The sequence below is a fragment of the Rhineura floridana genome, chromosome 7, assembly GCF_030035675.1.
Source record: "Rhineura floridana isolate rRhiFlo1 chromosome 7, rRhiFlo1.hap2, whole genome shotgun sequence".
Taxonomy (NCBI): domain Eukaryota; kingdom Metazoa; phylum Chordata; class Lepidosauria; order Squamata; family Rhineuridae; genus Rhineura; species Rhineura floridana.
This window is the reverse complement of record NC_084486.1, coordinates 85,211,243-85,239,223: the sequence shown is the minus strand read 5'-3', so window position 1 is coordinate 85,239,223 and position 27,981 is coordinate 85,211,243. Positions and strand designations below refer to the sequence as shown.

At 46.6% G+C, this 27,981-nt stretch overlaps 2 protein-coding genes across 9 annotated transcripts in view; one reads left to right on the top strand and one right to left on the bottom strand.

The window, feature by feature from the left end:
• Positions 1 to 9,158, top strand: part of PDZD7 (PDZ domain containing 7) — a 39,710-nt gene extending 30,552 nt beyond the window's left edge. Inside the window, exons 13-15 of the mRNA XM_061636189.1 lie at positions 198 to 812; positions 2,427 to 2,527; positions 7,570 to 9,158. Of these exons, the coding sequence (XP_061492173.1) occupies positions 198 to 812; positions 2,427 to 2,527; positions 7,570 to 7,716 (863 nt within the window). The 3' untranslated portion in view covers positions 7,717 to 9,158. The remainder of the gene's footprint in view (positions 1 to 197; positions 813 to 2,426; positions 2,528 to 7,569) is intronic.
• LZTS2 (leucine zipper tumor suppressor 2) overlaps positions 9,084 to 27,981 on the bottom strand; it is a 75,898-nt gene continuing 57,000 nt past the window's right edge. For all 8 annotated transcript variants that reach the window (XM_061636192.1, XM_061636193.1, XM_061636196.1 and 5 more), the window contains 4 exons: positions 17,455 to 17,865; positions 15,983 to 16,573; positions 14,260 to 14,529; positions 9,084 to 13,487 (listed from right to left, as the gene is read on the bottom strand). In XM_061636192.1, coding sequence (XP_061492176.1) covers positions 12,819 to 13,487; positions 14,260 to 14,529; positions 15,983 to 16,573; positions 17,455 to 17,865 — 1,941 coding nt within the window. In that variant the 3' untranslated portion in view covers positions 9,084 to 12,818. The remainder of the gene's footprint in view (positions 13,488 to 14,259; positions 14,530 to 15,982; positions 16,574 to 17,454; positions 17,866 to 27,981) is intronic.

The following is a 27,981-nucleotide window of genomic DNA, read 5'->3' as shown; positions in this document are numbered from 1 at the left end:
CTGCTTGGCAGCCCTACCCAGAGATGCTGGGGGTTGAACCTGGGACCTTCTGCATGCAAGGCTTTGCCCCTGAGCTACAGCCCTTCCAAGTCCACTTCAAATAGTGGACCCATTTCACATGGTTGCTTTATCTGGTTCTGAGTACAGCCAGGATGTAATGTGAAGGTAATGGTCACATCCTGTGATTCTGGTTGCAGATTTCCGGGGCGGCTTCCTTCTGAAGCCAGTGACCAATGAAGAGAAAGGAGAGGAGGTGGAGATGGTGCTGAGAGATGGAGTGAAAGGGCTGCAGCTCTCTCCCAGCAGCCCTAGAAGGACTCGTCCCCGAAGCTACACGCCTCTTCCTGACGTGCCTGTGGATGCCTACCCTTCCCACAGCATCCCCTCCTCAGCAGCTGGTGGCAAGCAGCCCCACTGGATTCTCAGCAAGCCCACAAAAATGTCAATGAGCCCCACACGCACAGCACTGCCCGGGGAAGAACTAGGGCAATCCTTAGAGCAAAGGGACAGGCGGCCTGGCAGAGGGAGGCCTCATACGCAGAGGTCAAGCCACGGCAAAGCCACAGCGTGGGGGCCGCATGGGGAAGTCCAGCCTGCCAAGGACACCCTGTACTCAGTGATCAACAGGCCACGCAGAGCTCGTCCCCCGCTCTCACAGCTCTTCCAGGAGGCACCGGCCTCTGGCAAGGTGGTGCAAGCAGAGGCAGGGGAGAGCCCCCCGGAGGGTCTGCTCCAGAATGGCCCCAGTGACATTCAGGAGGAGGAATATGAGCTGGTGACTGTCAGCCTGTCCAAGAGTAAGCAGTCTCTGGGTAAGTAGAAACTCTGACAAGAGCCCTCTGGGCCAAGCAGGAATTCGCATACGCTGAAAATGGGAGTGAGGATCCCAGCCTTTCCTGTGGGGTGATTTCCCTACACCTTTCTAAGGAAGCCGTTCTGGTGCCTCTGTGTTAGAGAGTGAGATGTCTCGGCTAGGAAAGTGAATAGCTCTGAGATTTCAGGCTGCAGTTCACTGGAAGGTGTCGAAGAGGGCCTCGTGTTGTGCTCATGCTCCGGATGGTCCTTCCCGCTGCCTTCAGCAAAGTTGGTAGCAGTTGCATCCTTCTTTTGGTGTGGCAGCAGCATCAGAATGGTTTGCCACCCTGACTGCCCTTTACATGTGCCTAGAACAGGAAAGACAGACTTTGGGCCCTCTAGATTGGACTCCAAGTCCCATCAGCCCCAGCCAGCATGGCCTATAGTCAGGCATGATGGCCAGTAATGTCTCGAGGGCCGAAGGACAACCAGCCTTAGGATGACAAGGCAAAGCTCAGAAACCTCTGTTTTTCTCTCTGCCAGTGTGGTGCAGTAGTTAAGAGTGTTGGGCTATGAGCTGGGAGAGCAGGGTTCGAATCCCCACACAGCCATGAAGCTCACTGGGTGACCTTGGGCCAATCACTGCCTCTCAGCCTCAGAGGGAGGCAATGGTAAACCCCCTCTAAATACCGCTTACCATGAAAACCCTCTTCATAGGGTCGCCATAAGTCGGGATCGACTTGAAGGCAGTCCATTTTCCATCCCCTTCTCCATTCTTGTATGGAGGACGAGTAAATGAGGTGGTTAAAACATATTTAGAATTAGATTCCATTGTCAATTACCACAGAATAAGAAAGTGGGGGTAGTTCCACTGATTGTTTGCAAGGGGAGGGGTTGCCAGTGTCAACAAAAAGAAATAAATATTTCTATGATGATATGGTATTTGTTCTCTGGTGACCTCTAGGCCTATGGAATCCACATGCTGAAGGATTGCCTCCTGACATGGATCAGCCTTCCTACCTCACAGGGCTGGCCCTACCATTAGGCAGAGTGAGGCAGCTGCCTCGGCCAGCAGATGCTGAAGGAGGGGCACTGGCAGCAGCCCCAACTAGCGCTTCCTGTCTGTTGGAGGAAGGGATTGTGTATGCCACACAGCCTTGAACTAGCCAGCTGCTCTCAGGGGTAGCAAGGAATGCAATCCCAGTGCCAGTGCTGAAGAAAGATTCAACTGCTAATCCAGTCAGCTTCAGTATGTGGAATTGTGGCAGGGAGACAACCTTTGCCTCCAGCAGCAAAACCTTTTGGCTGGCCCTGCTACCCCCCAAGGCCAGGACATTGTTTGCGGCAGGGACTCTTATGCTGAGTATGGGCGTAAGCAAAGCTGGATGGCACTAAGCTGGAAGTCTCTATACGTCAGGAGGCAGCAAACCTCTTGTTTGCAGAGTTGCCAGCAAAGCAAGCACCTACTCCACTCTCTGGCCCTTTCTGCTGTTCCAGGCCATTAAGTGTACCTGGTGTTCCTGCTCTCTAGACGGGAAGCGAGAGAAGGATGGTATTGGCAATGGACTGTATTGGCTCAGCCACTTTTCCAACTTGTTCCCAGGCACTCAGAGCACTATTTTGCTTTCCAGGGATCAGCATTTCAGGTGGGATAGAGTCCAAATTGCAACCAATGGTGAAGATTGAGAAGATTTTTCCTGGGGGAGCAGCATCGCTGAGCAGAAAACTGGAGGTAAGTGGAGCAGCAAAGGAAGGATAACTTTCAGTGCCACCAGCCCCATACTGTTGCTACAGAGGCCAAGCATCCACACACACTTCTTTGTTCCTCTGCTCATCAGAATGCTCCAGCATTATGATCAGCCTATTCATGGAAATGCACTGCCTTCAAGTCGATCCCGACTTATGGCTACCCTACGAATATGGTGTTCATGGTAAGCGGTATTCAGAGGGAGTTTACCATTGCCTCCCTCTGAGGCTAATCCTCCCCAGCTGGCTAGGGTCTGCTCAGCTTGCCACAGCTGCACAAGCCAGCCCCTTCCTTGTCTGCAACTGCCAGCTGGGGGGCAACTGGGCTCCTTTGGACTATGCAGCTTGCCCACGGCTGCACAGGTGGCAGGGCACGTAACCCCTGAGGCACTCACTGTGGGGGTGATCTTTAGCTGGCCCTTGACACCCAGGAGACACGAGTGGGGATTTGAACTCACAGACTCTGGACTTCCAGCCAGGCTCTCTTCCCCACTGCGCTATACCAGCTGTGTACAGCCTATTCATACAGCCATCCAATGTAGACACCAGAGCAAAACAGTACTCAAGAATCGATGGTCTGGACAGAACAGAGGTAGCCAGTGTGGTGCATGTTACTGGACTGAACTCCCATCAGCCTCAGCCAGCATGGCCAGTGGTCAGGGACGATGGGAGTACAACAGGATCTGGAAGGCATCACACTGACTACTGTGGTCTAGATAATTTTTGCAGAGCAATTATAGATGTCTTCACAGACACCGCTTCTGCAGGATGGAACAAACAATATTTCATTCTTGACTCTATCCCCTTTCAAAAGGATTTGTGCCAGCTTTATTAATCAATCAAACAATTAATCAATTAATAACCCACCATTCCTCCCAGAAGGAGCCCAGGGCAGCAAACAAAAACACTAAAAGCACTTTAAAACATCTTAAAAACAAACAACTTTAAAACATATTTTAAAGACTTTAAAATATATAAAGGAATTGCTTCAGAAACTCCACTGGGAGCCAAAATTTGCACAGCTAGCTCCTCCTCCTCACTCTCCCACCACCAACCACCACCATCAGAGCAGGACAGCACCCTTCAACCTCCTTGGGAAGCAAGTTGTCCAAGGTCACCCAAGGGAATTGACATTTGAATGGACAACCGTCTCTCTCCTCCCCTCCTCCCCACTCTGTTACTTTGCTCTCTAGAGCCTGTTCTTCCCCTGTCCTCCTCCCGCCAAAGCAATGTGGCCCTCTGCACCACTGTCCGTTCATCCTGATCTTATGCATGTTTGCTCAGAAATCCTACTGAGCTCAAGGGAGCGTCATCCCAAAATATGCATTGGACTGTGGCTTCTGTATGGAATTACAATGTGTATAACCTAACTAAATTCACCTCCCTGTTAGCCATAAATGAATATATTGCTTTTATTGCCATCACAATTTTACTGTGTAACTAAAACTTAACTGCAGTTTGTAGGATCTCGATGAAACCATTTTAATCAAAAAAGCATAGTGCATAAATGGGACTAAAGGGGAATGAAAAAATAGTAAAAAAAAAGATTTCAGCTGGTCAAATACATGTACATGAAGGTAACATAGTAATCCAGAAAGTGGACTGCGGTGTGTCCCTTTGCCAAGAGGAGAGAACTTCCATCAGCACAGCCTAAATCTGTTTATTTATTTATTTAAAACATTTTAATCCCACTGTTCTGCCCACATATGAGGCCCACTGGAATGTAGTCATGCGAACAAAAGAAGCTTTTCCCCCAGTCGGCACTTAGGTTTCAGGGCATCTCTGCAAGACAGACCCATTTTATTCCAGATCACTCACTCTGGAGTAGCTATGACTCAGATTTCATCATCATGGAACAGGATGGGATCACTAGACTGCAGAGCCGGGGAATTCCTAGTTAACCTCATGTTTACAAAAACAGGATCAAAACTTTCTAAGGAGTCACAAATTTGCATGAAGTGAGCTAATTCCAAAACAAAAGAGTGTAGCAGCAGCCAAGCCAGGAATTCCCCGTCCCTCCTCTGAATGAAGCCAGCAATCTTGCACCGCTCCTGTCATGGTGGAGGGGTTGCATCTTCCATTTGACACCATCATCGCCTGACCTCCCTGCATGGTTCTACCCTTTTAAAATGTTCAACCCCCACCACCACCAAGCACATCTCATTGGGCTTTGTCCTATAATGAGGCCAAGGGCTCTAGCGAGAGGCATACACACCCCATTGTGTGATGCAGGGTCCCCCATGGTTCAGGGCACTGTGCAGCATTTCACAAGGACTCTGTAATGAGGCTGGGTGCTGACAAAGAGCCATTGTGGGTCTTGGCCAGCCTGCCCGCCCACCATGCAACTTTTCATCTGTCTTTGGGAGCAGCTGTAATTAGATTTCCCCTTTGGTGGCCTCTTCGCTTAGGAGGCTGTGAGCCCACTTGGCCAGGTGGCTCAGATAAAAGCCTAATTGTCCCAGGTTGCTGGGGTGGGGTGGGGAATGGTATAGGGCCGGCTAGAGGCACAGGTGACACTTTTCTACTGATATTGACTGGGGTGGGGGTGGGCGAAGGCCTAAAGTTTGCCACAGCTTCTTCAAGGCTCCCATCTGTGGGGCAGACCCTCCTTCCGGCCAAGCCCAGGAGCAGAGACATCTACCGAGGGGGTGAGGGAATGGGAGTCTCCTTTTTTCTCTCTCTCTTTCTCCAGTTGGGCTTTTGCATTACACTGTATGGAGGGATTCGGCTTTTCCACAATCTCAGGCTGTAGCTTAATGGGAAATATCCAGGTCAGCATTGGGGCTTAGCTTGTTGGGCATCTGTCGAGGACCACATATGAAGAAGGGCCTGCTCCCAATCTCTGGAGCCTCCTAGACATGCTGTTCCTCCTCCTAGCTGTTGCTTTCTGTTTACCTCCCTCTCCAAGTTCCCAAGCAGTGCAAGGAGTAGCCTGTGCACACCTTGAAGGTGGTGCCAATTGGACCCAGAGGGAGAGGCAAGCAATTGGGCAGCAGCAACAGCAAGAAAATATATACCAACCTTCCCCAGCCCAGTGCCCTCGAGATGTTTTGGACTACAATTCCCATCAGCCCCAGCTAGGATGGCCAATGGTCAGCTGTGATAGGAGTTGTAGTCCGCAACTTCTGGTGGGTACCATGATGACAACTCCTGTTTTGGACTGTAACTCCCATCAGCCCCGGCCATCATGGGCACCAGTTTGAGGAAGCCTGAGATACGGAATACAAAAGGGCGCAGCTGCTTACACACGTGATGCCTGAGAAAGGTAGGCTAGCTGAAGAGCTGTACAGGTGAGAATAGCACCACCGTAGCTGAGACATGATCCCTCTGTGTACCAGTGACTCTGGCTCTGGGGTGCTACTGCTCCTTGGGGTTGCAGTGAACTGCTTGTATTGATTTTAAGATTTTCTAACTTGGTTTTCTATCTTGTTTGGTAGTACAAATGTCATTAATAAATAAAGCTTGGGCCTCAAGGAGGCTGAGGAACACTGACATATCTGCCATAAAAAAGCCTGCATGTTGCAGAGGATTCTGGGGCATTTCCTAGGGTGCATACTAAGTATGTGCTCAAATTTTGCAAAATTCAAATTTGACACCAGATTTCCTATTTATTCACTTTTTTTTAGTCCTTGCGGATCAGGTTTTTTTCTATCGGTTTTCTGCAGCTGAAACAGATTTTTTTTAAAATTTACCTCAAAAATATCGATATTAATATTGCTAAATATCAATAGCAATATTTTCCTCAAAACAATATTAATATTGGTATTTTTTTTTAATCTACAAAAAAACCATTTTAAAAAAAGTATCAATATTTTTACGGAAAAAAACTGAAACAGTATTTATAGCAAATAGTGAATCTGAAGCAGTACTGAAAGGAAGTTCACCAGAGCAAAAAACGAACCAGCACCGAAATGCAGATACCATCCCTAGTGCATATACAGTTCATGGTGAGCCTTCAGTGTTGACTCACTTGCCTTCACTGTTCCTTCACTTGGATTAACAGCATAGCCTAGAACATACCCAACATTTTCTGAGGCTGCATACACACACACACAACGGGGAAATTGGGAGCATCAGGCCATCCTTTCTGGGAAGCTTATCTTATATTAATGATCTTCTCATTGAGAAACCCAACAAGCGTCTGACAAAGTCTAAGGATTTTCAGAGCTGAGTTTGAAAATGACTGCCTTATCCCCTGCCAATAGTTTGGAGGAACCCTGGACTCCTTTTGGAAGGGCAGGATAGAAATTAAATAAATAATCTATAAACGTTGCATCCATCCTAAAATCATCCCATATTTCTTGCCCTTTGCCATCCTTTGGTATTGAGACATTTGCTCTCTAGGTGGAGTGGGATATAAAAAAAAACCATTTCTTCTCTAATTAGTATGCAGGTCTTCTCCATCTCCTCCTGGGATACCATCTCCACAATTATTTTGCCTCAGTAATTCACACCACTAGGAAATACTATCAAACACTGTTGAGCTTTTGCTAAGATAAGAACCCTCAACTCCCTTAGTGTATCTCCAAATCAACACCCAATGCCAAGAGCAGCCAACATGGTGGCCTACAGATGTTGTTGGACTCCCAACTCCCATCAGCCCCAGCCAGCATGGTGAATGGTCCGGGACAATAGGCATTGTAGTCCACCATTCGGAGGACCACAAGTTCCCCATCCGTGACCTAGATATATCTGAAATGGATAGAGCTACATTTAGATGCACTTTCTCCAACGCTCTTTTTGTGCCATGTTACACCACCATAATAGGCACATGGAAAGCTGCCTTATACTGAGGTGGACCATCGGTCCATCTAGCTCAGTACTGACCATGGTTCTCCAGTGTTTCAGACAGAGCTGTCTCCCACCCCTACCTGGAGATGCTGGATATTGAACCTGGGACTTTCTGCATGCAAGCACTGAGCTATAGACCTTCCCCTTGAGCTATGGCCTTTCCCCTCCATCATACATTTGGGATGGCTGTGCCTACCTTTCTAACTCCTGGTTTGTTTGCTTTTTGGTCTTTGCTAGGCAGGCTTTGAGCTGGTTGCAGTGGAGGGGGAGAGTTTGCAGAACGTGACGCACCAACGAGCTGTGGATATAATCCGCCAGGCCTATCGCAACAAAGCCAAGGAGCCCATGGAGATTGTGGTGAAGGTGCCGAAGAAAGCAAAATAAGGCCATGGGCCAAGCAATGTGCCCTGAAAAATGTGGCCAGCTCAGGCCTTAGAAATGGCTCCCAGCCCCATTGTCAGCAAAATACCTGTTTATGATGGCTGCCTATTGCACAGAAAGGTAATGGTACCAGTGAAGCAAGCTACTGGCTAGGTTAATAAAAAGAACAGCCACTTAGCAAGCAGGGGGCTTAAGATTAGCTTCCAATTTCTAGGGGAAAGTGGGTAAAGTAACAGCAGGGAAGTGCAAGTGAACAGCACCCAGTCGACAAGAACTGGGCGTTTTGTTCTCAAAATCCACAAAGATGCTTTTATAAACAGCTATAATTGGGACAACCTCTACCAACAAACTTCTTGCTGGAACAAGAAGAGGGGAAAATGTCGTTTTTGACATGTAGAGCTTTGTATGACTCTCTCTTATGAATGGAGGTTTTTGGATGACAAGCCCAGTTCCAGCTCCCAAGAGGGGAAAAAAGGAATATGAAGAGACATCAGAATGTAGGCTTGGCACCTGGCCAGCTTTAAACCAGCCTGGCCACTTTTTGGACATTGGCTAACTCAGCTTCAACATTAGGCAATGGCACAATTTTAAACATATCTGCAAGTGAGTCGTGGAATTCTTTTTCTATTCTTTAGGACAGACAATCTGAAGGTCCAGATCATAAATGCAGGAAACTGGGCTTAATATATTATCTCAACACTTTCTTCCATTGAAACTCTAATGCTAAATCCATAGTGAGTGAAGAACAAACCAGTAGCAGGCCTAGGAGGAGACATATAACAAAGCAAGCTGGGGGTCAGTTTCCATCTAGGCTCAGAGCCACTCTGCAATGACCATGATGATGGACACAAGCAAGCAAGCAGAGGACACACTTGAGAAAAAGATCCTCTTCTCTGTGGTATTCTTTAAACCCTGGGTGGGGAGGACCTACAGAGGATCCCCATCCTGGAATCCAAATGGTCGCTTCCAAGCATGCCTCTGCTATTGCCTAATAAAGATCTGCTAAGGGAAAGGGATAGACCTGTCCTCTTCTCATCTCTGAGCTGAAGCTGCTAATTTGGATCAGAGATCACTGATTTCCTAAAAGACAAGGCAGTATGTTCCCTATGGAGTCATTGCCAGGCATTTTTACAAGATGCTGCCACATGTATTTTACAAGCCACTGGGTGAAGGTGGCAGTGGTGAACAAAGGTGCATTTGGACCCAGTTTTTATACAGCAACAAGCGCAGGGGTGTGCAAGTGCAAGACCACCACCACCCTGCTTCCCACCTTTCGTCGTTCATCATTGGAACAATTCCATCCCATCCTCCCATACTCTGCTGCCGGCACCCATCAAACCACTGTGTGGCTTTTCTTAAAAACACAGATGTCTTATCTTGTTTTTTAATTCACACTTTTGTTTTGGTTTGTACAAGAAATTTACACAGCTTGGAAAATATACAATTTCAGAAATAAAGTAATATAAAAAAAAGAAAACACAAAGTGGTGCTAAAGGAAGGGAGGGAAGATGGGCTGGCTAGCAACAGTCACAGAAATAACATGCACCAAGCTTTTTCCTTTGGTCTAGTGATGTGGGTCGCCATCTACTCACTGGCTAACCTCGTGAGGTCCCACAGCTATTGGCAGTAAAATAAGAATGACTAGGCGTGGGAAGGGGTGAAGACTGTTTGTTCTCTCGGAATGCACAAAAATCTCCTAAGTGAATGTGGTAGCTGTAAACTCCCCCTGCAAACAACCCAAATTCCATATAGAGCTGGAATGCACCCTCCCCAACATCTTGTGTGCTCTTTTTTTGCATGCAAATGAACAGAACCTGGTGCTACGGTTAAACTAGGATGGTAGATATTAGGTGGTCCGTACCCTAGCAATGGGACTGCTATTTCCAGAGTGGCTGAAGCAGGGTGCTGAACTGTGCTGGACTTTGGCTGCACCCTGGTCACAGCCATTCAAGGAGAAGTTTTCCGTTTTTACAGTTGAACAGCCAGAGGGACTGGGCTAATGTAATCTAACCAGGTTGACAGGATGGACACATCAAGCACTAGTTGTACACAGGAGAACTTGGGGTGGTTGGCAGGGGTGTAGTAGTCTTGGGTCTCAGGGAGTCTTAGACCCTTTACTTTTTTGGGAGCAGGGTCCCCATGTCTCTAGCATCCTACATTCCAATCAGAATGTAAGGCGAGTGAGTTAGCCACTGAGAAGAGTCTTCTAGCATGCTTCCTTGTCCTCTCTTGCTGATTGGCACTAATCAGAGGGAAAGGAAGTGAGTCGACCACTGAGAAGGCTCTTCTCAGTAGCCAACACTCCCCCTTTCGTGCTTATTGGCTCCTAGGGACGTCTGTTGTGGGTGAAGGCATTAACAGGGAACTCATTCTCAACCCAGTAGCAAAAGGGGGCATGGCTGTGACTAACATGAAAAGACCCTGCACTTCTGAATTTGCCACTACACTACTGGTGGTCAAGGGAAGAAAGCGAGCCAGCAGATATCCAAACCATGTTTGCTTTGCGTTCTGGTTCTTCCTGTGTTGGCTTAACGACAGCTTATTTCTGTCAAGACCTGCTTGTTCAACCATGCCAGGCTGGGAGCAGGGAGAAGGATGGGGACAAAACAATAATTTGTTTTATCCCCCTGTCATTGGCCCTGGCTTCACCTACCATTGGTCTCCCTAATTTCTGCCCCACCAGTCCCAACAGGCACCAGCCACCACTGGTACTATGCACTCAAAAGAGAAGACTGGACTGAAAGCAGGGACCTGGTATTCAAAAAAGGTAGGATTCAAACTACATCAGGTTCGGCTAGGAGCCATGAGATGGAAAAGAACAGAAGCACTTGAAGCATGGGGGCTTCTGGGAACAGCCAAGGGACACAGTTGATCAGCCTACCCTAGCCTTCGCCAGCCTGGTGTCCTCCAGATGTTCTGGACTATAACGCCAATCAGCCCCAGCCAGTGTGCTGGAGGACACCAGGCTGGCAAAGGCTGACCTTCCCACATCACTTATGAGAAATAGAAGCCAGCATCCCCAGTCAGCAGAGCCTGAAAGGAAAGCAACAGGAGTATTGTGCTGATGGTGCTGCAGGCAGGCAGACCCAAACTCAGTGTCGCTGGACCCTACAGCAGGTTATGAACCCTGTAGGGTGTGGATGCAGGTGGGCAGAAGAGCACATCCTGGAGGTGGTGGGCAGAGGGAAAGGGAGACTCAGGCAGCAAGGTCAAGGGAAAGGCACTCTCAACTCAGTTTCCAACCAAGAGCAGCAAAGGCAGTTGGGGGGAGGGGGGGAGAGGACATCCCAATGCAGCAAGGGAGTCCCTAGGGGAGGGACAGAGGTGGGACTGACAAGTAACTCGGAGCCCTGGTACATGATTCATCAGCCTCAAGAGAATGGCCAGGCTCTGGCACTGCAGGAAGGGCAAGATATCTCCAGGCAACCCCCTGTACAGAAGTTGAATCCAAATGTTTGGGAAGGTCCTAAAATAATAATAATTTTGATAATGTGCAAATGAGGGTGGGGCAGGAATCTAGGTGCCCCAAGTGTGCAGAGACATTATCAATAAGCTGCCACTTATTGGCTGCCCAGGTCCCCTTAAGGTAAGGGCACATGAGAATGTTTCAAGGCAGCCAACCCAGATGCCTGAGCAAATTTGGCCTTTTAGTCTTCTTAGGAGGGCATGGGAGGGTTGGCTTCCTGCTTCTACAATGTAGGGAGATCAGGCTCACAGAAGGCTTAACACATTGTCTTCCCATAATGCCTTGTGTGAGATTAGTCTATAATGGCATGTATTCAGCAATTCCACATAATGATTAATAGTCATTATGGTTTGATATCCATATATCAGAGGCAGTGTGCCCCTGAATACTAGCTGGGGAGTGGATGTAAACTGCAGGAGCAGGCTATTGTGTTCATGGCCCACTCGTGAACTTCCGGTAGATATCCAGTGGGCCAGTGTTGAAACAGAAGGCTGGCCTAGATGGGCTTTTCATCTGATCCCGCAGGGCTCTTCTTATACTCTTAAGCACTGAAAAAGCACAACATTTGGGACTGGAATTCAGGATCCTGAGACTCAATGCTGGGTCTTACTGCTATTTATTATACTTATTATTGCTGCCCTTATGACTATAAAAATCAGCTTGGGCAGGGCTTCAGGGTCTTGAAAAGCAACTTGCCCTTCATGACTATTGGAAGAACAAATTAAACACATGTGTTTAAGTTTAATTTGCACAACTTATTATCAGTCACAGAATTCAGCTTTTCTTGGCACAGAACTGGAGTTTTCTTGGTGCAAACTTTTGATTGTGCTGTGTTTTGTTTTTTAAAAAGATTTACGTAAGCTATAGTACACATCACCCAGAACTGGGACAAATGTCAAAAGCGCATCCTGTAAAATGCTTCTCCAGCCAGCCTAAAATAGGTAATGTTAATTCCCTCCCATCAGCTAAGTGGATCAGCAGCTAACTGGCTATCAGTGTAGCCAACTCAGCCTAATTTCCAGCCAGCAGTGGCTGAGGGCCAATTAAGTCACTTCATAAAGATAGTGGAGGAAAAAAGGGCTTCCAGAGGCTCCCCTCAGCTACCCTGCCTTCAGCACATCTCCAGCCGACAGAAGGGGAGCAAATTGTGGTGCTTATTTTTCCACAACAGCCAGCACATTCACAGGAGGCTCAGCAGCACTAGGACCTAGAGAGCACTAACGTTCAAGAGCCGCTTCCCAAAGGGGTGGTGGTGGAGGAGCTGCTACTGCTACTACAGCATTCCAAAGGGAGGGCTTAGTTACAGGTTGGCCCCTCCTTCCTCAAAGGCAGGACTGGAAAGTATTGGTGGAAATTGCTGCTCAGTTTCAGGCCCTTGTCTAATCTCGATGGCAGTGAAATCTGTTGAGCTGGTGGTGGTTCTTGATACGGGGTCCCCAGCCAAGGTAATTAATGGAACAGGTGCTACCCACTGGGATTCATGACTCTGCTCTATAGTAAGTGGCTTCCTCCACTGCTGGTCCCAAGCAAACTCCATTCCAAAGTCAAACAGAGTCCCTAGCAAGCACGCTCCAGTCTCAGTAGCCTGCATCTCTTTGTGGCCACGTCGCCCATTCATTAAAGCCTCCACCAGTCACATTCAGATCTCAGTAGCGGCAATCTCCTCAAAGCAGATGCCTTCACCCCCATGCATCTCATATTCATCCATGTCCCGGGCCTCGAGTTCGAGGCTGAGGTGGCGCAGTTGGCATTCCAAGTCACGATTGTGCCGGTACATCTGGATATAATTGTGCTGCAGCTGCTTCTGGTAGCGGATGACTCTGTCCTTTTCGCCCTGCCAAGTGATACGCTCTGCATGGAAAGCTTCCCGTTGCTCCTCGCCACGGCGGCGCTCACACAACAGCTCTGCCCGCAGGCGTTCAGCCTGGGCACGCAAGCCCTGCAAGGTATCTGCTGCCTGCCGCTGGGCTTTTGCCTCATCACACTCAGCCAGCAGGGGGCAGAGTTCCCCGCCTGCACTCCGCAGTCCATCCAACTCACGTTCCAACCGCCCCACCTTCTCACGCAGCAGCTCTGCCTCACTCTTCCGCCTGGCCAACTCGTTGGCACACACCTCAAGCTCCAATGCCTTGGTGCGGGCCACCTCCTGCAAGCCCAGGGCCTGCTCTTCACTAGCCTGCAGCTCGGCCCGTGCTTCCCTCAGCTGGGCCCTTAGCACAACCAGCTCATTGCCCCGCTGAGCCACTTCTGCCTGGGATTCCTTCAGTTGCTGTTTCAGTAGTGAGATCTCGCCTGACTTCTGGCACACCTGGTGGGAGAGAAACAGATGCATTAGCTGACCTGGAAGGTGCCAGAGTCACCCGCTTCTAATTCAGCAGAGCAAGAGGAGCAGTTTAGGTTGCCTGCTGGCCTCCAGCCTAGGAGCAAAACAGAGGCGCAGGACTGGAGCCAGTGAGATCAAACTTAAACGGATTCAGAGATGAGGACAAGGGTGGAAGAGCTTAAAATGGGCATCCAAGAGCCCAATAACCTCCTCTCCCCACTACAGGCCAACCAGAGTAATGAGCGCCTGTCAACAAGAAGATTTCTTCATCTCCAAAAAAAGATCCAAAGACGTCTTCTCAAGTGGCACCAGAACATAGTCCCAAAGTGAAAGGTCAAAACGGTATGGCAGGGATTATTTCCAAGACCCCACTAAAATGTAGACTTCAAGCCTCTATGCCAGACTTCTTCAACCTGGTGCTCTCCAGCCAACAGGGTCAATAGGCAGGGACAAAAGGAGTTGTATTCCCATAACATCTGGAGGGCAACTGGATGGGAAGGTGGCTCTATACTGTCCTCCAATTCAGCCAGAAAGATATGACTACTAATGGAGAGGAAGTAACCCCTGTGGATAGACAAAAGGCCAGTAAAAGGCGAGCTCAGCAATACTTCACACGTGAAAGAAGGCAAGAGGGAACCTCCGGAATCTCTAGCGGAGAAGTGAAAGCAGCACAGCCAGCAGTCTGCTTTGTAGGCCATGCAGCTTTCAAAATGGGGGGGGGGGAGGATAAGCCCCTCCTTCCCTCAGCCTGGTTTACCTCCCACTTGGTCTCTTCCAAGCGGGGCCCCAGCTCTGTGTGCTCTCGCTCAAAGGAGGCGCAGCGTTTCTCCAGCAGCTCGCGCTCGGCCAGCAGCTGTGCAAAGTCTTCCTGCAGTTTCTTCTTCTCCTGCTGCAGCTGGAAGATTTGGAGCTGCAGCACCTGCTGGCTGCGCTGGGCCTTCTGTGCTGACTGCTGCAGCTTGGCAGTGTAGCCCTGCCGCAGCTCTTCCATCTCCTCTTCACAGCGCCTCTGCTTCTCCTCGTACACCTGGAAGAGGGCAGACAAAAACACGTTTTCATCACTTTTTGCTTTCAATAGGAAGGCACTTCTGTTCCTTGAAACGTCTGTCTTTTGATTCAGCTGGCATGAACATTTCAGAATTTTCACTATCCCTCCAAGGGATCAGACCTGTCAAATGTCAGACAGGCAGGGAAAAAAGACTCCCTGTACTACAGGCCATTTTTTAAAAAGGGCTCACAGGGAAGAGTGGGGCTGCACTCGCTGGCTATACCCTCCACCATCCATGTGTGGCATTGTTAATGGTCAGGGATGATAGGAGTTGTAGTCCAGCAACAGCCAGAGGGCCAAAGGCTCCTCATCCCTGCCACTGGTTCATCTACCTCAGGAATTTCTATACTGACTGGCAGTGGCTCTCCAAGATTTCAGACAAGTTTTCTTGAACCTGTGACCTTCTGCATGCAAGCAGATGCTCCAGCACTGAGCTGCAGCCCTTTCCATACATGGTTGCCATTATGCAGCTGGCGCTCACAGACAGCCTCTCCTTGGGAAAGCTTTGCCTATGACAGCACTGCAGCTGAGGCTTTGATGCAAAATTGTCCCTTCTGCTTTTGGAGGGGACAGAATATTACTATCTTCTTTCCTGTCAGTTGCTTCATGAAAAAAGCAGCTATAACTAGGAAGGGAAACACCCCTGAGGTTTGCAGGACAGGGAATCTGTCCTTCGTTCCAGGATTTCACACCATAAGTGTCTGTAGGGAAACAAAGGAGCTGAAAACAAGTAATCAGGGGAGGCTGGGCACTGAATGCTAAAAGTGGGAAGGAGACAAAAGGTCATTTCAGAAAAGCAAACAGAAGTTGTTGGGGATCACAGCTTGAAAATGTGGAGAAAGTGAACTAAACAAACTGAGCAGCAATGAATCGAGTAGAATCACAGAAGTTTAGCATTGGAAGGAAACTTGGAGGTCATCAAATGTACTCTCTGCTCAATGAAGCATCTACAATTCAGGATGCAGTTACAGCTTCCTTGACAGATGGCTGACCAGCCTCTGCTTAATAAATACCTTCCATGAAGAAGAGACCACCACCTTCTGTTCCACTGTTGAAAAGCTCTTACCATTAAGGCTGTTTCTCCTAACGTTCAGCTGAAAGCTACTTCCTTGTTATTTCCACCCATGGGTCCAAGTTCTGCCCTCTGGAGCAACAGAGAACAAGTCTACTCCATTGTCTGAGTACAACCCTTCAGATATTTGAAGACGACTATCACGTCTTCCCTTAAAAATCTCTTCTCCTCATGAAAGCTACCAAATAAAACTAAAAAGCCACTGCTGTCCCAAGCATCAACAAGGGCAGTCCCATAATAGAAGCAGTCTTTCAAAAAGCAAACAAAACCAAAAGAAAACCCCCTCCCTTATAAGAAAGACCTGCTATATCAGACCTCTTTTTATTAGGAAGAGCAAACAGGCAACCTCCAGCAGCTTACCTGGCATATGGCCACTTCATTCTCATCCAAGCTCTCTCTCAGATGCTGCAGTTCAGCTTCACGCTCCCGCAGCTTCTCCTCGAGTTCATGAACAAGGAGGGTTTCATCAGCACCACTCTGCACAGGAGAACGTCCACCACAGGAGCCACTGTCAGAGGAATGATGCCCGCGGCCGCTCAGGGAACCTGTGCTCTTGCTTGAAGACGACCGACCGCTGTCAGAGTTTGAAGGCCCAGTGAGGCCCCGTGAACTGCTGCTGCCATGGCTGTCGAGGTTGATGTGGCCCATGGAGATGTTGACTGGCTCCATCTGCTGGCTGCAACCAGTACTGTATGTGGGTAGGCTTGAGAGGGAGTTGCGTCCAGAGTCTGACGTCGTTCCAGAGTGAGAGCTCGTTCTGCAGCTCAGGGAGTTGTGTTTCTCAGTGCTGCCTGCAGGGTTGCCCCCAAAGAGCTGAGCAAGACTAGTTTGGCTCTCGGAGAGCACCGAGGCACCAGGACGCAGTGCCAAGTGCCCCTGTAGGGAGGAATTGCGGTTCTTGGGCATGACGGGCTTGAAGGCTGTCGGGCGGATAAGCGTCTTCTCCATGGCCTGAAAGGCACAGGATTGCAAGGCTGAAACCAGAAGAATAAACCTACGGATAGGAAACCCTCTTCCCTTATCACAGCTTTGATAACCCTTCAGCAGACACACACTCCACATTTCACAGGTGAGGAAATGGGGCTTGTTTGTCCTCAATCAAGATTAGAAGGGCTCCTTCTGAGCGTCTCTTCGAGACGGACCCCCTCTCCTCCTTCTCAGCTGTAACAACCCTTTCCGTGGCTAGGGGAAACAGTGTGGTTCTACTACAGCTGGACGTTTGGAGCCAACAGAGACAAATGCAACCAAGAGCACCATTTCAATTAAGACGACTGGGTAGCAGTGCCCCAGTTCCCAGCCCCTCCGACAAACCACAATCTCCAGATCCCCGGCTTTCATTTTAGCGTGAATGGTAACTTTCTAACACTTGTAGAACCTGAACTATGAGACAAAATATGCAGGCACTATTGTTCTCATTTTTTTGGAGAGAAACTACTCTGCTAACCCTTTCAGTGTTTTACTAGGCACCATCGCAGGGGGAGGAAAAAGCTATTTACGCATTGACATTATAGGTGTTCTCAGAAGAGTAAACTGCCTAGTTTTGGCATGCAACTTACTCCAAGACAGAATCAGGAAAGAAATAAGCAATGGGAGCTAGCGAGCCACTGTGGCAGGAGGAGGAGGCATCAGGCTTATGACAGTGCTGAGTGAACATTCATTGTCTACATCAGCCTTCCCCAACATTGTATCCTCCAGAAGTTTAGGACTACAACTCCCATCAACCCCAGCCAGCATGGCCAACAGTCAGGGATGATGGGACTTGTAGTCTAAAATATGACGAAGGCAGACAGATAGTGTAGCTCGTTTTGCCCCAAAGTGCTCTCTCTTCTTACCTTCTCAAGTTTCCCTGAGACAGGCACCAACTTGGGCGGTGGTCCACGGATGGTGCCAACCCGGGTCTTGTCATCTTGCAGCTCCTCTGCATCACTGCAGGGGCTGATGGGAGATATAGCTTCAGCCCAATCTTCTTCGCTAGTGTAAGTGTAGCTGCTTTTCTTGGTTGGAAGTCCATGGCACAGGGGTTCTTGGGAACCAGCACCGCCAGGCAGATGGAAAGGGCCAAACTCAGTTGTGGCTTTGTTGCAAGGCCGACCCGAAATTAGGCTGCTGACGCTGCCCATGGCTGCAGGAGATGAGCAGGTACTAGCGTGGAGCTGGGCAGCCCCTTCACAGCCAGACTCAATGGAGACAGGCAGGGTCTGCACTATGGCCATGATGTTCACAGTAGAGGCTCTGTACGTGATCTGAAAGAGAGAAGGAATTAGCAACTGAGAGCAGGAGCTAGAGATCTGAAGTGAAGCCCTGGGGGTTTTGTTGGAGCTACTTTTATGAGGTGCACCCAAGTAAGCATTCCAGTGAATCTGGATCAAGATGCTAAGTTCAATGAGACTTATTTTAACCTATAGTTGAGACAGTCATGTTAAAGGATGGTATTGTTTGTTAATTTTGTTGCAGGATGTTTTGAGCCTTTGAGAGGTGAGCACAAATGTTTTTAACGGAATAACTGGTTTAATTTTAATTAATTATAATTTTAAAAGTTTGCAGAGATATCACATTGCAACCAAACACAAGATGCTAACTGTGGCTGAAACCAGGAGCCTCGTTTTGCTGTCCCATTTTCAATATGTTATGCTATTATCATCATTGTTATTTCTGGAGCACTTATTTTATGGATATATAAAATAGTGCTTTAGAAATAGTAGCAAATGGTCATCTAGATTGACTGAAAAAGCTTTACTGCATGATTCGCCAATTTTTTTGTTGCTGCACATTCAGCAGGAACTATCCTATTAAACTAGGTTTTGCAGGCTTGCTTCTGTAACCCTGAGAGCTAAAAACTTACTTCTTCAGAAAGAAATGGGGAAAAGAGCTTGTTATGTTAGTTCTCAACAGGCCAATGCAACAGCTCTCTCTCACACAGAGAGACAGTAAAAAACAGGTTGTCAAATGCTCATCCCAGGATTAAGTCATTCTCACATCTTTTAGACAGTATATATTCCATGCACACATATACATTTTCTTTTTTAAAAAAATGGCATCAGCAGAGGAGAGGGGCAGAAAGTAGACACATCCGTAGGGCCTAGCCAGGGCCACCAAGAAGAGCATAAGCAACCTCTGACCCAAGATCCAGTTCTCAAAGCTGGCCTCTTTTGAGAAGCAGAAGGCCTGACCTGGGAGTGACAATGCTGAATCAAACCACATAAAGAAGTCCATCTGCTCCCAACCTCTAAGCTCTGCCAGGCCAGAGGTCAATGGAAGGACCTCTTCAAGTTGCTAAATGGAGAGGCGAACAATGGTGGCTTAGTGGAGACAGAGAAGCTTCAGCAGCAAGGAAGGATAAGCAAAGTAGGAAACAGGCTAAGGAGCAGAGTTTGTGTTTCACATTTCATTTACACTGGAAAAGTTCAGTCAGTCTCTCTCCTGCCAACGAAGTATTAGTATTCAGAGAATCCCAGTCTAAGAGCATCTCAAATCTCCTAATATACAATAACAAGCAATGGTATTTAAGTTTCCAAACCCCAAGGGAGGAGAAATCTCCCTTGTAGAGAGAGTCCATGGCCTACCTTTCACTTGTGGGGGAAAATGTTTTATTCCCTGGAATCCATCAAGCCAGGCAGACTCACTAAGTAAGGCAGCAGGAACATGAATTGTGGTGTTTACAAGTGCTCACACACTTCAGATCCCTCTCAATAGCAACAATGAGGGTGCATTAGCATGAGCTATTTTTACAGAAAGTAGGTTTCACAGAAAACCTGGAGTGTTTCCTGCTCGCAGTGCTCCAAAGTCTTCATATTTGGTCGTATGTCTAGTTGTAAATTAGTGCTATGCATATATAAACTAGTCCTGGAAGAATCAGCACCAGTTAGTCCACTGCTTTTCTCGCCCCAAAATACTTCCATGCTGGCAAGTATGTATGTGGGGACCAATGGATTTCATATTCCAGGGCAGAAATTCATGCCAAGATTCCTCTACCTCATAGAAAAGTGGGCAAGTCCCCAGTGGGCAGAAGTGATCAGAAAGGCTATAGAGAACATCCCTGACTCAGGTGATGCCTTCTTACATGACAACACCTTTGCTTTAGACTGTGTTCAAAGGGTATCAAAAGTTGGAAGGAAACTGGAAGGAGACCATGGAGCACCAACTCTTTCTAGAAAAACAGGCTTCCCTGTGGCCTTCCAGCTGTTGTTGGACTACAACTCCCATCATCCCTGACAATTGGCTATGCTAAGTGGGGCTGGTGGGAGTTGAAGTCCAACAACAGCTGGAAAACCACAGGTTCCCCATCTCTGCTTTAGGGTTCCCATGCCAGACTTTGTTTCAGAGGCCCAATATCCCACTTGCCTAGGGCAAGTAGCAATTGCCCATGAAGCGAGCAGCCTCTCTCAGAGAGAGAAAGAGTGCGTCTTTCCTGGCCTGTAAAGCTGGGAGAGAGAGTTGGGATAATGCATATTCCCTCCAGGATGGGCATCCTGACTGCGTCTCCAGGACAGGCAGCTAGTTGTATACATGTCTCCATAAAGAATGCCCACTGCCCAATTGCATTTGCAATGTGGATTCTTTTGCACACCTCTTCCTTTCTGCAGTTGAAGCCCAGAACTCAAAGTGGAGCTGCAGACAACAGCCTGGATAATGTGCAGAGGGAAACTATTAGCCTGTCTTTTATATACAGAGCTTCTGTTAATCCTTCCCAGAATTGCATTTGATTTGCCCCTTCTGCAAGAGCAGAACAGGTTCAGAACATGTTATATGTACAGTTTAGGAGACACTCTTTTTAACCATTCAGGGAGCCACCTACCCAGAACAGATACTGGGGCTGGAAGGAAGTAGGATTTCCAGGAAGCTGTGATTTCTCTGCCATGCCACTAACAGAGAAGAGCAATGGGGGAGGGAGCCCAAGCAGCGGCACCTCCCCACTCTTGTCGAGCCAAGCTGGCCTCCCTCTTCCTTCACTGCTGCTGTCCGCAGAGCAGATTTCCTTTTTATAATCTGCCCTCTGTGCTGTGCTTTAAATAGAAAGCGCCTGTGTCTCCCGCTCCTGCCAGCAGTTCAGGATCACAGAGTGGAACTAACTCATATTTATTCCAGCCTTAGACACTCAAGCGGCCCCTGCTCAGCTCCCAGCTTGGGCAGTGCACGATTCCATGAGCGTTGCAAAAACAACAGAGGGAAATGGGGGTGGGGAGGGACTCCGATAGACCTGGATCTGCAATGGGATGGAGAGGGGCGGAAACTGAGAGGATGAATCATATATATAAAAACATCAAGGATATAATGCCTTGGCTTTGCTTTTTTTCCTTTCCACAAGCATTTGCCCTTGCATCGCCTCTTGTATGTCTTATAAGGAAATATCAGCTCCCTAATACTCCTCGGGATAAAGGGGAGTTACACTTCATTGCACTGTTTCTGAGCACATCACAATGCAAGAGACTCTCCCCTTGCTCATCAATTTAGAGGGGGTTGAAGAGAACAATCCTCAGGTTGGGGCTCCCAAATTACAGTCTGCAAATACAGACACACAAGTTAGAAATATACAGGCCCAAGACAACCACAGGTGATGACACGTTGGTGTGTTTTAACTCAAATCAATTCAAGCATTCTCAATACAGCCACACACCAGAGACAGAGACCATCCTGAGACCACTGTCATAACTTTTGTACTGCAGTGCTCAAAATCAGATGGTAAAACATGAATTGGGCACATATGAAAGAAAAAGAGAGATAATTAATTAATTAATTATGGCCACAGATGTGACTAACAAGTGAAAATATGAACTCTGATAGTTTCTTACCCCAGAAAGCAGCAAGATCTAAAGCAGGAATGATGGGGTTGCCTTACGATTGTGACGCAGGTGGGAGACAGACTAGATGGCCTTTTGTTTCCTTCTAAGATCATTAAATAGTGAGCAAAGGGAATGAGAATCTGGCTGCGAGAGACAGGAAGGATGGTGAAGGCACATCTTTCCTCCATAATTCATGGAGGGAGTCTGTTCCCATGTATGATGAGCCAGCTTGCCAAGCAGGTATCAGTGAATAACATGTTAGTATTTACCTCAAGATTTCCAGTTCCACTGAGGCTAGAAGTAGAAGCATAGAAATCTTTTGTCTGAAAAGCATGCACTCATATTGCGGAGCTATACAGCCCTCAAGCAGGGGCTGTCCTTGAGTCTGGGACTGGATTTCAGAGCACCAAGCTCCCACAAAAGTCTTTCAGTGCTATTATTTAAAATTAAGCACCAACAACGTGCTAAGTGCAATACAGAGCATCCCAATGACAAGGCCTCTGGCCATAAGAGACAGCAATGAGGAAAGTGCACAGAGGCTAGAGAAAGTCAGGGAGACCTAAAAGCACAGTTAAGGTGGGACTAGAATGATTGGGGGGGGGATGATATGGCGAAGAAGTGGGTCTTGAGAAGAAGAGACTTAAGGAGTGGGAGATGTGATGAGCAGAGGGGAGAAAGCTGCTCCAAGTGCAGGATACAGCATGACAGAAGGTAGGAATGAAAGCACGGGAGGAGCAAAGGGTAGGAGGTAAGTAAAGGCACAAGGGAGAGGTTTAGCTTTTAGGCAGGCCAAGTCTGGGGTAACTTCTGCATTCCTCCCACCCCCACCCACTGGTTCATGTTACTTGTTACAAGCATTGGTGCTTCACTCCCAACACGACCTGACCAGATTTTTCCACAAGGTGAGTAGACAGGGGAAATAGAGGCATGCTTTTAATATATCCCACTATCTTCAAAAAGAAGCCAAAGCAGCTAAGAATTTTTAGCTTCCCAAACAGCTTTGTTTTGTTTGTCTGGCTAAAGTTCTAGTAGTGGTGTGTTTGTTTTTTGTTTTTGTTTTGTTTTTGAATGGTTGCAAAACATTTTAAACATCTTGAGAATTTGTTCTCCTTTTGGGAAAGGGAAGGGAGGTGTACACAGAATAAACAAGAATTGAGTCTGCCATAGGAGGAAGGCCATCACCATCAGATCTTTCCAGGAAGAAATGTTATTTTCCAGTATATGCTGTTCAGCAGTACTTCCTGACAACCTCACTTTCTCCTGCTTCTTAAAACACAGACACACACGCAGTTCTGAATCATGGGATGTGCCTTTGCTTCCAAACTCCACATTCCACATCAAATTTGTATAGATGAGAATATGAACTAGATCACAGTCTCTGTTTGTATACTCTGCCTCTATCAAGTGTGGCTTTCAGAGAACTTGGATGTTTTGGCAAGGAGGCAATGCAAGAGCAAAGGCACAGAGACAGAGTTACAAAACAGAGGTCGGAAAAATGTGTGTCATGTTCCTCAACATTTTTCCATAACAACAAAGGCTGGAAAGCCATGCCTTCAAAGAAAAAAAGTCCTGACTAACAACAACCAGGGATGTAATTGTCCAGGGTCTCAGGGGATCTTACTTTTTGGGAGCAGGGTCCCAACAGGGTTCCTATGTCTCCAGCATCCTATGAGCCACTCAGCATGAAAGGGGAATGTGTTAGCCACTGAGAAGAAACTTCTAACATGTTTCCTTGACCTTTCCTGCTGCCTGGAGCCAATCAGAGTGAAAGGAGGTGAGTCAGCCACTGAGAAGACTCTTTTCAGTAGCTAACACTCTCCCCTTTCATGCTGATCAGCTCCTAGGGACGGCTGTTGTTTCAGGAGAAGGCATTAAAAAGAATCTCATTCTCCACACAGCAGCAAAAAGGGGGAGGGGCGTGGTTATGACTAACATGAAGGGACCCTGCACTTCTGAATTTGCCACTATACTACTGACAACAACACAATAACAAATTTGAAATGATGCAATTGCTACTGGAAGAGTTATTTTAGCTTGTTTTGCTGCCAAAAAGGAAGCCTCTTAGAACAAGGCCTTGAATTTTGAAAATTCAAACACCAGCTAGAAGGAGACCGAAGATAACAACACAGGCTTGATGTCAATGAGGAAATCGCAGCCAGAACCTAATCCACGTTACTAGGAGGTTAAATCCCAGGATTCCAATCTAACTTTCTGCCAACTGCAGAAAGACACTTGAGCTGCAATCCGATGCGCCCTTACTTGAGAGCAAACCCCATTCATTTTCATGGGATTTGCTTCTAAGCAAAAAATGCCTAGGACTGAGCTGTTACGTCTGTTGTTATTGACCACCAAATGGGTTTGCAAGCCACATAAGTGGGACCAGAGTACTTAAATACAAAGAATAACAACTCCCTGAGAATCAGTCCCCAGATGTTTGCTCCTGACAGAGTCTGGCTAGTATCCTCTCATGCTGTAGCACACATGCACAGCCTCCAAGCACTTCTAGCCCAAAGAGAGTTCTATTTGGGGATGGGAGGAAGTAAGAAAGAGATCTGTCAATGTTGGCTTCTCTCCTTTCCTCATTTTTCTGGTCAAGTTCAGTTCTCCACATTTCCACATCAGTCTGTGATTTTTTTTAAAAAAATGTCCTTATGAAAATTCATCAGGATTTTAATTCTACACATTTGTATGCAATTTTGCCTACTATACACATTTTTTTGCAAAACATTTTTTCTTAAAGTAATGCTTTTTGGATGTTATTTTCCCTAATATGTGTATTTCTATGCAAACTTTAACCTAGTAAATGCATTTTGTACATATTACATGGCTAGTGAACTGCACTGCAAAATTCAGAGAAGTGTGAATTTTGAAGGATAGCTGTGTTCTGATTCTTGTATTTTTTCAGAAAATGCAGATTAGGTAGGTTTCTCCCCCATCCCTAGACACAGAGCAGTACACCAAACTGATGCGGAGCTATATAGTGTGACTGCTACGTCTTGCAGCAAATGGTCAACGGAGATCTTGCCCTAGCTCTTGCTCTTGAGTTCTGTCTTTCCTGCATTTGCTGTCCCAAAGATAAGCTTTGCCCTGAATGCCTGCTATCTGTCTCCTCTTTATAAAACTGGCAGAAAGAAAGGGCATTGTCCAAAACAGTGCAGTGAAGGAATGCAGTGAAGAACCGCCCCTACTCTCAAGGGCAATGCTGATCAAATATGGGGGGGGGGGAGAGAGAGAGAGAAGCCTTGGCAAGGATCAGGCTAAGGTAGAATCCTAGTCAGCGGGAAGGTGATTTACAGGTGTTAATTGTCCTCAATATGTCACCTTTCACTCGTAAATAACTATCTGGCCTTCTTGGTTGCACATAAACACCTGAAGGCATAAAAGTAGCATGCCCAGAGAGCTTAGAAGGCAAATAAAGTGGATTTAAACTCAGTATTAGGATTTTGCATTTAAGCATCTCTAAGTCCATCTGACAATGGTTGGCAAATAATTTTGAGGATTCAGGGGCCTTTGTAAAAATGTGAAGGCCCAGAAAAAAACCTGGAAAAATTCAAAAAAAAAATCAGAAAAAAATGATTATGGAATGTTTTATGTTAGCATGATGAATAAAATGTTTCATTGAATCTTGGTCCCTCCCCCCTTTTTCTCAGTTCTTTTTATAGGAATTGATGTTTTATGTCTGCTTGACACTGTGGAGAACTAGCGGAGACATAAATAATTTTCTTTGTTATTAATGTTGATGATTTCTTCTGGATTTTTTTAAAAAATGTTTTTGCCTGCTCCTCATAAACTGGCAAAACAAAAGATGTTCCTTACAGTTCAGGTGTTTCTTACAGTTCTGGATCTTGTAGATCCATTTGTTACAAAAAAAAAGTAAAAATTTTAAAAAGTAAATTCAATTTGTAATAATTGTTTGAATAAAATGTACTTTTAATATACCAAATGTGATAATTTTATGCCAAACCAACTTGTACATAATCACATTTGATGTTCCTGAAGTAACAAAGTGACTTTCAATCTGTAAAAAGTGCTAATATTGCATTTTTCCCATTTTTCCAAAAATTTGTTTTTTCTGGGAAAAAACTTTTTTTTCCATGACTTCAAAATTACTGGAAATTTTACCTCTCTAGGTCTTCATCGTGCCAAGTTATGAGGGTCCTCTGATTCTCATTCCCACAGAGCTAATGTTATAGCTGATGACCTCAGGATATCCTAGAAAGGGAGGTTCTGGCAAACAACATCAAATAATCCAGAAGAATCATGAACTAAAAAGGTTCCCTCTCTGCTTGCCAAACAAGGCTTTAACAGTAGGGGGTGGAGGTGGTGAGCGACTGAGACTTGTGCATGGAGACATAATTAAAAGGAACATGGGTGGTGGGAGGGGAGGGAGAAGGAAGCAGTTTTCTGTTTTCTTCCACATCCATTCACTCACACTGTGCACAGCAAGGAAAATCTTTTTAGAAGCAAAGCACTGAGATGGGGTATGGTGTGTGTGGAATGGTAGACAATCTGTTAAAGTCACTGCTCAGTCCAAAGTTTCCAAACGCTATCTTACTCCATTTCTCTAATCCAAAGCTTGGGAGCACACACTGGAGTATGGTTAATTCAAATTAGTTTGCCTTAACAATTCTGTCACATTTGCAGAAGTGCTAGAAGAATATAGTCTTATTTCCATCCTGTCAATGCATATTAATGGGCACTGTAAGCCTTACTTTGAGATCTGTTTCCATGTTGCCTGTATGTCAGTTTTGAGAGTGTGAGATCTTTTTCCTGATCAAAAGAGGAGAATGGGGGAGGAGTTGAAGGGAAAAAAATTACTTGATTTAAGGAGGAGGGGGGGAAAGGGTTTGAAGGCCACCTACCACCAGTTCTATCTGTACCCACTGGTATGAGCTGTGTCCTTCCCAGGCAAGAAGGTTGTCAACCTTGAGGGGAGGGGTCATCAGCACGCAGTGCAAATACATCTCATCAAGCACCACCCATTGGGATGGACAGGAAATGTTGAGATAAGAGTTTAACTGAAAGCATTCATGTGTAAATGAATGTACACAAAAGTACACATGGAAAAAATTGGATCTGTAGGACCCACATGCACATTAATACTCTGCAGTGTACACAGCCTGAGAGAGCAGAGGATTATTGTTCTTCCAAAGTACTGGATGAAGAATGCAAATGTGTACTTTTTATGTACATGCTACAGAGGGAGACCACTGCTCAGTGGTAGAGCACATGCATTGGCATCTCCAGTTAAAAAGAAGTAAGGTAACAGATAATGTGAAAGACATTTACCCAAGAACCTGGAGAGCTGCTGCCAATCAGAATAGACAATACTGGGCTAGACCGACAAACAGTTGGACCTCGTGTAAGAGAGCTTCCTATGGTTTAGTTCCCTACACACACTGTCACTATGGAGAAACAGAATCTGCTGGTTCCTGCCAGTTGCTTGAACACAAGTAGGGAGACCGCCATTGCACTTGGGTCCTGCTTCCAGGCTTCCCATAGGCATCTGCTTAGCCACTGTGAGAACAGAATGCTGGATTAGATGGGCCTTTCACTTGATCCGGCAGGGCTCTTCTAAGCATGCCTTGAAAGGGTGAAAAGCAACAGCCTTTTTTTTTTTTTAAACCAATTGTGGATAAGTCCCAGCAGAGGAAGCAATATGGACAGCTCAGCCCCAGTCCAGATGGCATAAATAATAAGGCAGCAAATAATTAAGCTGCAGAGTCTATAGCCTTGGAGGTAGAATTCCCACATGCCAACAGGAAATTGACAGAGCAGAGGGGGAGTTAAGGGCCTAGAAGAATGACCACAGAAACACCATTTACACTTGCTACAGAGAACACCAAGGTAGCATCAATGTTCTTTCCAGTTAGCTTAGGCTTCCTATTCACAGACAAGGGATTATTCAGTTCCTACTCCAAGCTGGCACAGACTATTTTTAAAAGCTGCCAGATTTTAACTCAAAGGTAGCTGCATGGCAGGACTAGCTCTATTCAACGTTAGCTATAATTTGCAGTTGGAAGCTATTCAAAAGAGGAAACCATTCTGGAGGAAAATAACCCACAGAGCCTGTAACAGTGCAGACAATGAGCTGGACATAAGGGCAGGATCAGATATGATTTAAAATTCATCTGCTGTCTTCTGCGGCACAGACAAAAAAAATGTAAGAATGTTCCACAAATGTAAATGGCAATAATATTGGTCAAACAGTACCAATTCCACTCTACAGGTTATATTATTATTATTATTATTATTATTATTATTAAATATTTCTTACCCACCCTTCACCTCAAAGTGCCAGGTTATAACAATGTAAAAATACAGCATTAAAAACAGTTAAAACAATTTACAATCAAAATAATAGCCTAGGTTCTCACAACATATATCTCAGGTGTCAAAAGCAAATTCAGCATATGGCAAAAGTTATCCAATGGAGGTGCCAGACACACCTCTGTGGGGAGAAAATTCTACAGCTTAGGGGCTGCCACAGAGAATGCCTTCTTCCAGACTGCCTCCTTAACCTCTGAGGGTGGCGGATCTACCAAGAGAGGTCCCTCTGTTGACCTTAACACCCAAGAG